At 45.1% G+C, this 14,049-nt stretch overlaps 1 protein-coding gene across 1 annotated transcript in view; it reads right to left on the bottom strand.

Annotated features, from left to right (window-relative positions):
* The window catches only part of ANGEL1 (angel homolog 1), a 137,980-nt gene that overhangs the window by 21,278 nt on the left and 102,653 nt on the right, over nt 1-14,049 (bottom strand). The window contains exons 8-9 of the mRNA XM_029586104.1: nt 2,846-2,915; nt 1,148-1,311 (exon numbers count right to left, since the gene is read on the bottom strand). Coding sequence (XP_029441964.1) covers nt 1,148-1,311; nt 2,846-2,915 — 234 coding nt within the window. The remainder of the gene's footprint in view (nt 1-1,147; nt 1,312-2,845; nt 2,916-14,049) is intronic.

The following is a 14,049-nucleotide window of genomic DNA, read 5'->3' as shown; positions in this document are numbered from 1 at the left end:
ACGGGTGCTTTTTGAGAGCCTTGTGGGCTTTAAAAGCCCTGTGCATGGCAAGAATAAAACCTGACGAAAAAGAGGCGCAGGAGCCATCCGAATCTGAGTCCGTCTCCTGCGCATCTCCCTTTCCCGCAGCCGCTGCAGGGGAAGTCGGTCGAGAAGCTGGCCACTGTGGGGAGGGGGGGGGGAGAATCCCTGGACCCCTCCGCGGTCGACTCCTCACTAACAGGCACCGGCGGCAAAATGGCAGGAGTTCCCCCGCTCCTCCTGGACGGCTAAGAGACCTGAGGGGATCGTGATCCCACCGCAATTGCCACGGACGTCCTCCGTACCAGCACCCCCCGAATCGCCCCCGACGGCCCCTCTCCTCTCGGGATGTAGGCTGAGCACAGCCCGTCCGGGGAAAGGCGCGCGCTCCCGGTCCCGCAGGCTGTGCCACATGGCATGCCTGGCAGACTCTGAGAAGCAAAACCGCGATATTCCCCGGAACGAGCGCCGCGAGGGAGGGGGTAAAGACCGAGGAAATCGCCGCCGCACAGCTCGGAGAGACACCGCGAGAAACAAACTAACTTAATTTTTTTTTTTTTTTACCTCGTCGGCGCTGTCCCCCGACGAGTGCTGGAACGGGTCGGCTGGGGTGAGTGAGCCGGGCTCCCCGTTATCACCCCGGCTGGGCTTGCACAAGTAGGGTCCTCAACCCCTAGCCCCAGCAATCTGCTCGACCAGGGGTGATGGCCCTCTCAGGACCTGACAACCCCCTGGTTGCAAAAACCGTTCCTCTAGCCTGTGAGAGGAAATAACAAACAGAAGACTAGTTTTTGTTGTTTTTTTTTTAAACTTAATTGAAAGAGACAAAAAAGCCAAAGATGAAAGTACACTGACTATCTCCAAAAACTAGTCCTCAAACTTCCCTATTCCCCCTTTTTTTTTTTTTCTAGGCTGTGAGCTATGCACCCATACCACCTGCTGGAAACAGAGAAATACTGACAGGCTATGGGTGGCACCCTGGTATATATGGCAGAGCCTGTCAAATCTTGCTCTGTCTCCACCTGCTGGTGCGGAGACAAAACCCAGGAGTCTGGACTGATCCGGTACGTACAGGGTACAGGCCCATGCACCTCCCTTTTTTCCACGTCTGTCTTGTAAGACTCACCACCGTTCCTTCCATCTCCGAGAGGTTCTGCAGAGAAGAAGATGTAATCTACAGTGGCTCCAAAGCCCATGGGCATTGTGGTGACCTCTGCACGCCCTTTCCCTGGAAGGAAGTGGCTGTACACAGACGTCAGGCTCAGGCTATGCTGGATGAGGCCAGGAGACCTGTGAAAGAAAACATTCCTCCCACACAGAGGGAAGGATGTACCCAATATCAGAGGTGAAGATAAGAAGAAACCTCATTATACAGCATAGAAATAAACTAGAAATATTCTGTGATTCCAGTACTGAGGAACTTCATCCCCCCACACACACACAGCTCTGCCAATGCACCTCCCTCCTGCCCTGCAGCACCCCTGCTATTCCAGTACTGAGACCCCCCCCCCTCACACACAGAGCTCTGCCAATGCACCTCCCTCCTACCCTGCAGCACCCCTGCTATTCCAGTACTGAGACCCTCACACACACACACACACACAGCTCTGCCAATGCACCTCCCTCCTACCCTGCAGCACCCCTGCTATTCCAGTACTGAGACCCTCACACACACACACAGCTCTGCCAATGCACCTCCCTCCTACCCTGCAGCACCCCTGCTATTCCAGTACTGAGACCCTCACACACACACACAGCTCTGCCAATGCACCTCCCTCCTGCCCTGCAGCACCCCTGCTATTCCAGTACTGAGACCCCCCCCACACACAGCTCTGCCAATGCACCTCCCTCCTGCCCTGCAGCACCCCTGCTATTCCAGTACTGAGACCCTCACACACACACACACAGCTCTGCCAATGCACCTCCCTCCTACCCTGCAGCGCCCCTGCTATTCCAGTACTGAGACCCCCCCCCCACACACACACACACAGCTCTGCCAATGCACCTCCCTCCTGCCCTGCAGCACCCCTGCTATTCCAGTACTGAGACCCTCACACACACACACAGCTCTGCCAATGCACCTCCCTCCTGCCCTGCAGCACCCCTGCTATTCCAGTACTGAGACCCCCCCACACACAGCTCTGCCAATGCACCTCCCTCCTGCCCTGCAGCACCCCTGCTATTCCAGTACTGAGACCCTCACACACACACACACAGCTCTGCCAATGCACCTCCCTCCTACCCTGCAGCGCCCCTGCTATTCCAGTACTGAGACCCCCCCCCACACACACACACACAGCTCTGCCAATGCACCTCCCTCCTACCCTGCAGCGCCCCTGCTATTCCAGTACTGAGACCCCCCCCCCCCACACACACACAGCTCTGCCAATGCATCTCACTCCTGCCCTGCAGCACCTCTCCTGTAGAGACCCCCACATAGCTCTGCCAATGTGCCTCACTCCCACCCTGCAGCACCTCTCCTGTAAAGACCCCACATAGCTCTGCCAATGTGCCTCACTCCCGCCCTTCATCACTCCCTAGTATTCCAGTACTGATCACCCCCCATCTCTGTCAATGCATCTCACTCCTGCTCTGCAGTACCCACTGCTATTCCAGTAATGAACCAAAAGTGAAAACAGAATGGTTGCAAGTATAATTGTAAGCAGTTATTTCTTATCTGCCATTAGGAGAGAATGATGCATGACACGTGAGGCACTCGTGAACGAGCAAGCCCCCTGTACACCAGCACACTCACCCTCACACTAGGAAGGCTGTGTCCCAGGATCCCAAGCAGTTAGTGCTGAAACCCAGAACTAATTATTACCTCAGAAAGGATGTTCCCAAATCAGGAGTTGTTATTCTAGGGACTCGCTGGGACCAGTATTCGGGAGGCTCTGAAAAAGAGAGTGGTATAACTTAACTATTTATTCTATCAGTTAATAATGAGAACAAATGTACCATATGAACCGCTGAGGGTCAGTATTCATCTCCCACATTCTGCTTCCCTCTGTCCCCCTACACTGGAACCCCCACCCTCACACTAGGCTATGCACCCCTCTCTCCTCCTAGATTGTAACTATTTTTATTTATTTAAAATATGTATGACTCATCTAATATTCCGCTAAAAACTTACAAAATCAACTTAAACCAAACATAAAACATTTAAAAGTAACAAAGATACCAGTTATCCCATAGAGTAGGTGCATCAATCTGGACAATAACTAGGGGAGTTCTCCTGCACTCTGCCTCTCCCATCATACTGTAGCACTAGAGAAAGTCTGCATGTCCTCTTACCCCTAAATTGTAATAAGAGTTAAAACCTACACTATAAAGTAAGCTAGTGGCATGTAGAGTTCAGTAGTATTATTTAACTTGATATACTGCAATTCCATATAAACAATCAAAGCAGTTTACAATAATTAAATAACAAAACATTATGCATAATCATAACACAGAAACAGAATATAAAAGTCTAATAAAATTACAAACATAAAGCAATACAAATCATAATAAAAACTGAAAACATAAAAGAAACCCAATAAAAGATCAATAAAAACTTAATCCAAATTAAAAACTGCTTAAAAATTAGGATTTAAGAATTTTATGAAATATTAAATAACATTTCTCTATCTTACTGCAAAAAGAGTAGGTGCCATAAAATTAAAGGCTATTTTTCTGTATGTTCCAGTCTAATTCTCACAGGAGATGGAATCACTAAATAAGTCCAGCTGAGAGAAACAGAGACAACGTGTCGGTTTATAAGGAATTAAAAAGTCAGTCACATATTGAGGAACACCTTTACACAAAGTCTTGCATACTATAGCTAAAATCTTAAAATTGCACCTCACAGAAATGGACAGCTAGTGTAAGCTCTTCAAAAGTGATATTACTGAATCATATTTCTTAGCCCCCCAAAATCAATTTAGTGGCTGTATTTTGAACCATTTGCAGGTGCCTCAAAAGTTTAGCTGTACAACCCTAATATAAAGCTTCTCAATAATAGTCAAGCCTGAAAAGAACCAAGGAATGAAGTAAAGATTCCAGGGTTGTTTTTTTTTAAGTCACAATGATTTTTATTGTAAGAAAACATACCAAGCCTTGCAGACCCAAACAAGGAAACCAACACATTTTCTATTTCCCCCCTTATAGCCCCCTCTATTATACTGTAACTAAACCCCCCACCCCCTTCCCATCTAGTATCATCATCAAATGAACCTGTGTTGCTCTGTTCAGAGATCATTCAGAACTCAACTTCTCGCCCTGGGGTAAAGTTTGAATAGAAGTACCCCACAAGTCCAATATTGTCTTCTTTTTCGGTGTCCCCTCTCGACTAGCCATCTTTTCCGTGGATCCCATACCTCCATTGAGTCACAGAAGGAGGATCCGCCATCACCAACAACTCAAGATAGTTTTCCTTGTGAGGAGTAAATACCTTCTTAAATGTATTACCAAGAAGAATAAAATTAGGTCTCCAAGTAAAGCAAATTCTGCCTGAAACGTTACCCTTAGGTGACAAGCCCTTCAACCAAGCAAAACAATCCTTTCCAAAACGTTTGCATTATGCCGATGTGATGTTTTCTGTACAAAAACTTTCAATACATAAATGCCACATAATCAAAAGGAAGGACCCAAAGTGCCAACCTCTTGTTTTATTTTGGATGCATAACTCAGACTCGTTTGCCAAATAAGCTTTTCTTTGTGAAAAATAGAAACTAGTCAAAAACTTATGTTTCTCTGAACACACAGTTAACCTTAGTAAAACAACTAATAAATGTGAGCAAAGTTAAATGTAATTAGAATTCATGTGTCCATTTTGTCCACAGAATAGTACAGAACCAGGGCTGTCGCTTCAGCAAACTAGATGGTTGCCTAGAGCACCAACCCCTCAGAGGGGTGGCAAAACTGCCAGAACAAGCCCCTGGCCAGGAAATGAAAACATGCCCAATGGGGCCTCTGGCAAAGCCATCCTGCCAATGGCCAAAGGCCCAGCAAAGCTGTGGGCAGAGCCTGCGACTAAGATACAGAGGAAAGGGAGCTGGGAGAATCTCGGGTGAAGCCCATCGCGTCCTCGGCTAAAGACGAAGAAAGGCCAGAGAGAGCCACAGGCAGAGCCCAGCAGGTGGTGTCCATCCTGCCCACGACCAGGAGGCAGAGGAGAGAGGCCCAGGAGAGCCATGGTTAGAACCCATCCCACCTGAGGCTGAAAATGCAGGAGAGAGAGACTTGGAAGAGACCATCCTGCAACTGAGGATGTAGAGAGAGGCCTAGGAGAGCCATAGGTGCAGGCTATCCTGCCCACGGTTAAAGATGCAGAGGAGAGAGGCCAGGAAGAACCGCAGGCAGAACCATTCCATCCGCAACCAAAGATGCAGGGGAGAGAGGCCTGGAAGAGACCATCCTGCAACTGAGGATGTAGAGAGAGGCCTAGAAGAGCCATGGGTGCAGGCTATCCTGCCCACGGTTAAAAGATGCAGAGGAGAGAGGCCCGGAAGAACCGCAGGCAGAACCATTCCATCCGCAACCAAAGATGCAGGGGAGAGAGGCCTGGAAGAGACCATCCTGCAACTGAGGATGTAGAGAGAGGCCTAGGAGAGCCATGGGTGCAGGCTATCCTGCCCACGGTTAAAGATGAAGAGGAGAGAGGCCGGAAGAACCGCAGGCAGAACCATTCCATCCACAACCAAAGATGCAGGAGAGAGAGGCCCAGAATGAGAGACTGTGTATCTGTTTGTGAGTGGAATTGTGAAGTATGTGTATGCAAGATAGAGGGAGCCTTGGTGTATGAGAGAGTGAAGGTGGGTTTGTGAGGGTGTGTGTATGTGTGAGAGAGGGAGCCTGTGAGTCGGTGAAGGTGTGTGTATAAGAGAAAGAAAGAGAGGGGAGCCTGGGTGAGGGTGTGTCTGTGAGTAAGTCAGAGAGGGAGGATGTGAGGATGTATATGTGTGTGCGGGAGTGACAGTGCGTCTATGAGTAAGAGAGAGAGGGAGGAAGCTTGTGTGAGGGAGTATAGGTATGTGTTTGAGTGAGAGAAGGAACTTTTGTGTGTGTGTGTGTCTGTGTGAGTGTGAGACACAGACAGAGGAGGAAGCAGCCTTTGGGAGTGATTGAGGGTGTGTGTGAGGGTGCATTTATGTGAGTGAGACAGAGAGGGAACTTGTGTGAAGGAGTTAGGGAGCACATGTGAGTGAGAGAGGGAGCCTGGTGAGTGAGAAAGAAAGGGAACCTGTGTATTTAAGTGAGAGAAGGAACCTGTATTTGTGTATGAGAGAGGAAATATGTGTGTGTTTATATGACTGAGAGAGCATGTGTGGGAGTGTACATGAGAGAGAAAAGAGAAAGTGTGTGTGCGCGCGCAACCCCCCCCCCCTCCCCCCCCCTTACTCCACACGCCAATCCATGACAATCTCAGGGCATTTGGAAATCTAAAGTTCCCAGGTACAGAGAATGGGTGATTTTTTTTAATCCTTGTTAGTTTTCATCATTGGGTGTTATTTGATATGTCTGCTGTTTTGCAATATTGTTTTTGTGTTTGAAACAATTTTTTTGAATACATGAGTTTTTAGTTATTGGATGTTATTCTGTTTGTCAGCTATTTTGAAATATTTTGAATTAGTATGGTTTACCATTATGATTTATATTTCTTGCTTTTACTGTGCGATACTTTATGAGGAATGGCTTTGTTTCTGTTTTTCCATTGTTGTGCTGCATACAGGGTCTAGCTTGTGATTTCCAGTTCAGTTTTTGTCTGCAGATTTTTACTTTTACTTTAGGGTCTTTTCTGTATTTGGTGAGGATCTAGTTGTGTTCTGCATGTGAGGTGCTAATGTGTAGTTTCTGTGGAGGGATCTATAGCAGCCTGGCTTGTTTTGTTTTCCTAATAGGAGGTGTATTGGTGTTTTAGAACCTGGTGTAATAGTTACAGCATTACCTTTTCATAGGCAGAGTTCTTACTCTTTGAATGCTTGCAGTTAATACTGTTTTGGTATGAAAGGTTTACTAAATTGTCATTGTAATTCAGTTTAATTATGGCTTTCTGAGTGTTGGGAGCACTAGTAAACACTGAATACCAACAGCCAATATAAGAAAATTCTTTAGTCTTATCACAAGATATTTCATAATAGGAGCAGTACAGCTTAATAGACAATGCAGAGTAAGTACTAACTCAGCTCTTCTGAACTGTTCCACTCAGTTAAATATATCAGCACATCTAACCTTACACACTAATGGGTTAGTTTGTTTGCATAACATTTTAAGAACATAAGAAATTGCCAAACTGGGTCAGACCAAGGGTCCATCAAGCTCAGCATCCTCTTTCCAATAGTGGCCAATCAAAGCTACAAGTACCTGACAAGTACCCAAAAACTAAGTATATCCCATGTTACTGTTGCTAATAATAGCAGTGGCTATTCTCTAAGTCAACTTGATTATTATCAGGTAATGGACTTCTTCTCAAAGAACTTATCCAATCCTTTTTTAAACCCAGCTATACTAACTGCACTAACCACATCCCCTGGCAACAAATTCCAGAGTTTAATTGTGCATTGAGTGAAAAAGATTTTTCTCCGATTTGTTTTAAATGTGCTACATGCTAACTTCACGAAGTGCCCCTAGTCCTTCTATTATCCGAAAGAGTAAACAACCAATTCACATTTACTCATTCTAGACCTCTCATGATTTTAAAGACCTCTATCATATCCCCCCCACCCCTTAGCCGTCTCTTCTCCAAGCTGAACAGCCCTAACCTCTTTAGTCTTTCCTCATAGGGGAGCTGTTCCATCCCCTTTATCATTTTGGTCACCCTTCTCTGTACCTTCTCTTTCCCAACTATATCTTTCTTGAGATGCGGCGACCAGAATTGTACACAGTATTCAAGGTGCGGTCTCACCATGGAGCAATACAAAGGCATTATGACATCCTCTGTTTTATTCACCATTCCCTTCCTAATAATTCTTAACACTCTGCTTTTTTGACTGCCACAGCACACTGAGCCGACGATTTCAAAAGTATTATCCACTATGATGCCTAGATCTCTTTCCTGGGCGGTAGCTCCTAATATGGAACCTAACATCATATAACTACAGCATGGATTATTTTTCCCTATATGCATCACCTTACGCTTATCCATATTAATTTTTATCTGCCATTTGGATGTCCAATTTTCCAGTCTCACAAGGTCATAAGAACATAAGAAATTGCCATGCTGAGTCAGACCAAGGGTCCATCAAGCCCAGCATCCTGTTTCCAACAGAGGCCAATCCAGGCCACAAGAACCTGTCAATTACCCAAACACTAAGAAGATCCCATGCTACTGATGCAATTAATAGCAGTGGCTATTCCCTAAGTAAACTTGATTAATAGCAGGTAATGGACTTCTCCTCCAAGAACTTATCCAAACCTTTTTTGAACCCAGCTACACTAACTGCACTAACCACATCCTCTGGCAACAAATTCCAGAGCAATTTATCACAATCTGCTTGTGATTTAACTACTCTGAACAATTTTGTATCATCTGATAATTTGATTACCTCACTCATCGTATTCCTTTCCAGATCATTTATAAAAGCGTGGGTCCTAGTACAGATCCTTGAGGCATGGGGACCACATGTATTGCTCCTGTAATGTGTCCGAGAAGCACTAGTAAATGCCACACATTATGGAGGTCTGGTGATGTGAGTTGCCAAGCCACAGAGGATCTGAGCTCTGATGTCAGGGAAAAATGTTTTGGCTTGTACAGAGTCTATATGGGCCCCTATGAACAGCAGTGATTGTACTTGTTGTAAGTTTGACTTTTCGTAGTTTACCAGAAAACCAAGGTCTTCTAGACATGTGATAGTCATTTCTGCATCCGACCATAAAGTTTCTTTGTAAGGTGCTGTGATTAACCAGTCATCCAAGTACGAGAATATCTGTATTCCCAACCATCATAAGTGTGCACTGTCACAGCTAAGCATTTTGTAAAGACTCTGGGGGTAGACGAGAGTCCAAACAGGAGAACTTTGTACTCATAGTGCCTCTCCCCTACTGTGAAGCAGAGATATTGTGAACAGGATGGGTGTATAGGGATGTGTGCACATTTATTTTATTTAGGGTTTTTTTATACCGACTTTCTCGATATACAAATCAAATCAAGATGGTTTCCAAAGAACAAAACCTTCGCCGTAAGGCGTTACATTAAACAATAGATATAGTATTGAACAGGTCTTTACATTAAACAATCCACATATTGAACAAAAGAACGTGCACATGTCCTTGAGGTCAATTCAGCACATCCAGTCGAAAGGTTGGATGAATGGCAATGTCGTCCCCAGAGATGTCATTTTGAATTTTTCTCAACGGAGGTTTGTTGAGACTAGGATGGGGTGAAGGCCCCCAGACTTCTTGGGGATGAGGAAGTATTTGGAATAATACCCCTGATTGTATTGGGATAGGTCTAGTTCTCTGATGGCATTCTGCTTCAGTAAGTTTTCCAATTCCTGGGTTAGGATTGCCCGATGTGACTGATCTATCGATAGAGTAGTCAAGTTGGCATCTGAGGCTGGTTGACGAAATTCAAGTGGTACCTGCGCTAGACTATCATCAATACCCACTGGTCTGTTGTGATACTGGACCATTCCTTGAAGAAATGATGGATCCTGTCCCCTACTGGTACATGCTGTTGTGAAAGTATTTGGTCTGAAAACACTGTTGTGGCTTAGTTGCTGGCTAGAATTGTGACTTTTGTTGATGCCGATCTCTGTCATCCTCGAGCTTTTATAGATTGAGGCTGCTGGCGAGGTTGCTGGTAAGGAGTTTGGCAAGATGCTGATATGGTCTGTAGGATCTCCTGGGTAAGAATGACTGTCTGTATTGGTGTTAGAAATACTTCGCTGTTCCCTGCTGGTCTCTCCCCATAGATGATGACAGGTCTTCTACATTTTGTTCTTTTATTTGAGACACCGTCTCTCTCAGCTTCTTGCTGAAGAGGCTGACCCCTAAGCACGGTAGGTCAGCAGCTTTTCATGGACATCATCCCTGATGCCACTCACTCTTGGCCAGGCCATTCATCTTGCTACTTTACTGAGACCGCTGATGTTCTTGCAGTGGTGCCAAAACCCTTGTAGACTGATCTTAAGAAGTGACAAAGTCCTTCCTCCAAATCGTCGCATGGATGAAGAGTAATTTGCTGACCTTCTTCTGATCTGATGTAGGGTTTGAGAGCTTGTATGCATTCGTACAGGTACTGCATCATATAAAACTGGTGCTGTTGAATTCTGGATGTGAGTATTGCACTTTTAAAGACTTTCTTACCAAAGTAATCTAAGAGATTATAGTCTTTTCCTGGCTGTCTACTGGAATGTAATCTTATCTTTTTTGCTTTTCGCATTGTGGATTCTACCACCATGGAACTGTATGGTATCTGGACCACTCCGTATCCTGGTGTTTTCCTTAGGCGGAATTTAAGATCTCTTAAATTCCGCCTAAGGAAAACACCAGGATATGGTGGATTGGATGGTATTCTAATAGAGCTCCCAGGGACTACTTTGGAGAAGGAGGGACAAGACTATCTGATCTCGGTGATGGTGCAAGAGTAGGTTCCCTTGAAGGGTCAAATAATAGCGGGAGCTCCTCTCTGGTGTCCTCTGAAGAAAATGAAGAAGATAGTGGAGACATTCCTGGCATTACTGTCTCTGTACTGGAAGAATAGGGTACACTGGAGGAAATGATGGTGGCTGTACTTGCGGAAACAGCGAAAAGAAATTCCACACAATATCAATAATCTGATCTAACGCTTGCTGTGATCTGTGACCTGGGGACTGTGATGGAACTTCCTCCTCTGGTACCAACATCTGGCTCTTGCTCTGTGGTAGTCGCGTTTCCCAGTGGTAGAAGTGAACAAACCGACTGTGGTGTCTGGAGACAGAGACCTTGTTGCCACAGGCCCAAAGCCAGGAAAGAAATAGGTCCTCCAGTTGGAAGATGAATTGCCATCTCATAAGAGGAGTAAACTCTTCAGGGAAATCTAGAAGATGGGACTGCTGCACCCAAAATGTCATAACCTGGGCGAGCTGGAGGACACTGCATTGGCACAACTCATTTCTCTGTGAGTGCAAAGCTCCCTTTTCCCTCCCTGGGGTTGTAAGCTCGGAATATTCCTGACATCCAATAGTCCAAGAAGACTTTGATGGAGTTTGGGATCTGTGTGGCTTCTGGTGAGCACCTGATACGTCGTGATTCGACGCCTGTTGATGCTGCTCCTGTGTCGATTGAGTCACCTTAGTGTGGCTGGTGGAAGCAACTGTGCTAGATGATCTAGGGGTGGGGTGCTCCTTGGTCCTCAGCCTCTTATGTTCCATTTTTTCCCCCTGCAATGCTGTGTCATCCAGCGCCAGTCTTTTAGTGGAAGGACCCTTTATTTTGATCCTTTGCGCCATGAGTCTTTGAATGATGCGATTCTTGCGCCATATGCACCATGTGCTTCGACTGGGTGCCCTGCACTATGGAGCACTGTGTGCTGTGTGGGATGGTGCGCCATGGCCATGCGCATAGCGTGGTACGTGTTGATCACTTCTGCTTCACTACAGCTCCATGCACCTTTGGCTGCATTGGAGGGATTTTCAACAAAGTATTGGGTGCATGCACTGACCCCGCTGAGGCCAGCTGACTCCCCAGGCTTTGAAACTCCTTCATCCTTCCGGGAGAGGAATGGGAGGATCTCCTAACTTCAAGGCTCCTTTCCGATGAGGAACTGCCTGATCCTGAAGCAGAGGAGGCTCCCGCGACAGTGGGCAGTGGAGTGCCTCAGGGAGCTGTATTGGGACCTGTACTTTTCAATATAATTTATAAATGATCTGGAAAGAAATACGAGTGAGGTAATCAAATTTGCAGATGATACAAAATTGTTCAGAGTAGTTAAATCACAAGCAGATTGTGATAAATTGCAGGAAGACCTTGTAAGACTGGAAAATTGGGCATCCAAATGGCAGATGAAATTTAATGTGGATAAGTGCAAGGTGATGCATATAGGGAAAAATAACCCATGCTATAGTTACACAATGTTAGGTTCCATATTAGGAGCTACCACCCAAGAAAGAGATCTAGTAGATAACACATTGAAACTAGAACAAGGGGGAAAGCCGACAGTCACTCAGCAGTGCATGGTTCGGAGAAATGTATCCTTGAAGGATACTAATGAAACAGGAGAGTTAGGGCATCCCAACAGAGAGGTTCCATTAAAAGCAAACATAGTCCATGTACCTATATGTAAAAAATCACCGAAGCTAATGATTTCCATAGAAACATATAGAAATGACGGCAGAAGACGACCAAACGGCCCATCAAGTCTGCCCAGCAAGCTTTCACACTTTTTTTCTCTCACATACTTATCTGTTTCTCTTGGCTCTTAGTAACTTTTTTTTTAATTCTATTTCCCTTCCACCCCCGCCATTAATGTAGAGAGCAGTGTTGGACCTGCATCTAAGTGAAATAGCTTAATTTAGTTAGGGGTATTAACCACCGCAATAAGCAAGCTACACCCATGCTTATCTGTTTATTCAGACTATGTAATTCAGTCCTTGTTGATTGTTGCCTGAATATAGATCCACTTTTCTTCATTCCCCCCTCCCGTTGAAGCAGAGGGCTATGCTGGATATGCGTGAATTGTCAAAATTTCCTCCCCTGCCATTGAAGCAGAGAGCTATGCTGGATTTGCGTTGAAAGTGAAGTATCAGGTATTTTTTTGGTTTGGGGAAGTAACTGCCGTAACAAGCAAGCTACTCCCCTGCTTTTATGTGGTTGCAAATCCTTTTTTCCACATTTCCTCTTGCCGAAGCATAGAGCCATGTTGGAGTCGCATTATTGAATAAGGATATTCATCTCCAGGTAGTAGCCAACATTCCCTCAAGCCACCCCCATGCCTCTTGTCTTCATTCACATCCTCTAGACTTTATGGATCCACAGTATTTATCCCACACCCCTTTGAAATCCTTCACAGTTTTGGTCTTCACCACTTCCTCCGGAAGGGCGTTCCAGGTATCCACCACCAGTTGTTAGGGATAATTTCCAAATTATCCCTAACAACTGAAAAACAGGTTGTTAATACAAACAAAACACACACTTTGAAATGTCTGAATGCCAATGCCAGAAGTCTAAGAAGTAAGATGGGAGAGTTAGAGTGTATAGCAGTAAATGATGAGATTGACATAATTGGCATCACAGAGACTTGGTGGAAGGAGGATAACCAATGGGCAGTGCTATATCAGGATACAAATTATATTGCAATGATAGAGAGGAACAACTTGGTGGGGGTGTGGCACTTTATGTCCAGGAGGGTATAGAGTCCAATAGGACAAAAATCATATAAGAGACTACATGCTCAGTAGAATCTATATGGGTAGAAATCCCATGTGTGCTGGGTAAGAGTATAGTGATAGGAGTATACTACCGTCCACCTGGACAAAATGGTCAGACAGATGAAGAAATGCTAAGAGAAATCAGGGAAGCTAACCAATTTGGCAGTGCAATAATAATGGGAGATTTCAATTACCCCAATATTGACTGGGTAAATGTAACATCAGGACTTGCTAGAGACATAAAGTTCCTGGATGTAATAAATGACTGCTTCATGGAGCAATTGGTTCAGGAACCTACAAGAGAGGGAGCTATTTTAGATTTAATTCTTAGTGGAACGCAGGATTTGGTGAGAGAGGTAATGGTGATGGGGCCACTTGGCAACAGTGATCATAACATGATCAAATTTAAACTAATAACTGGAAGGGGGACAATAAGTAAATCTGCAGCTCTAACACTAAACTTTCAAAAGGAAAACTTGGATAAAATGAGGAAAATAGTTAGAAAAAAACTGAAAGGTGCAGGTGCAAAGGTTAAAAGTGTTCAACAGGCTTGGACACTGTTTAAAAATACAATCCTAGAGGCGCAGTCCATATGTATTCCACACATTAAGAAAGGTGGAAGGAAGGCAAAACGATTACTGTCATGGTTAAAAGATGAGGTGAAAGAGGCTATTTTAGCCAAAAAACATCCTTCAAAAAT

The sequence above is a fragment of the Rhinatrema bivittatum genome, unplaced genomic scaffold (genome assembly GCF_901001135.1).
Source record: "Rhinatrema bivittatum unplaced genomic scaffold, aRhiBiv1.1, whole genome shotgun sequence".
Taxonomy (NCBI): domain Eukaryota; kingdom Metazoa; phylum Chordata; class Amphibia; order Gymnophiona; family Rhinatrematidae; genus Rhinatrema; species Rhinatrema bivittatum.
This window is presented reverse-complemented; position numbering and strand designations above follow the sequence as displayed.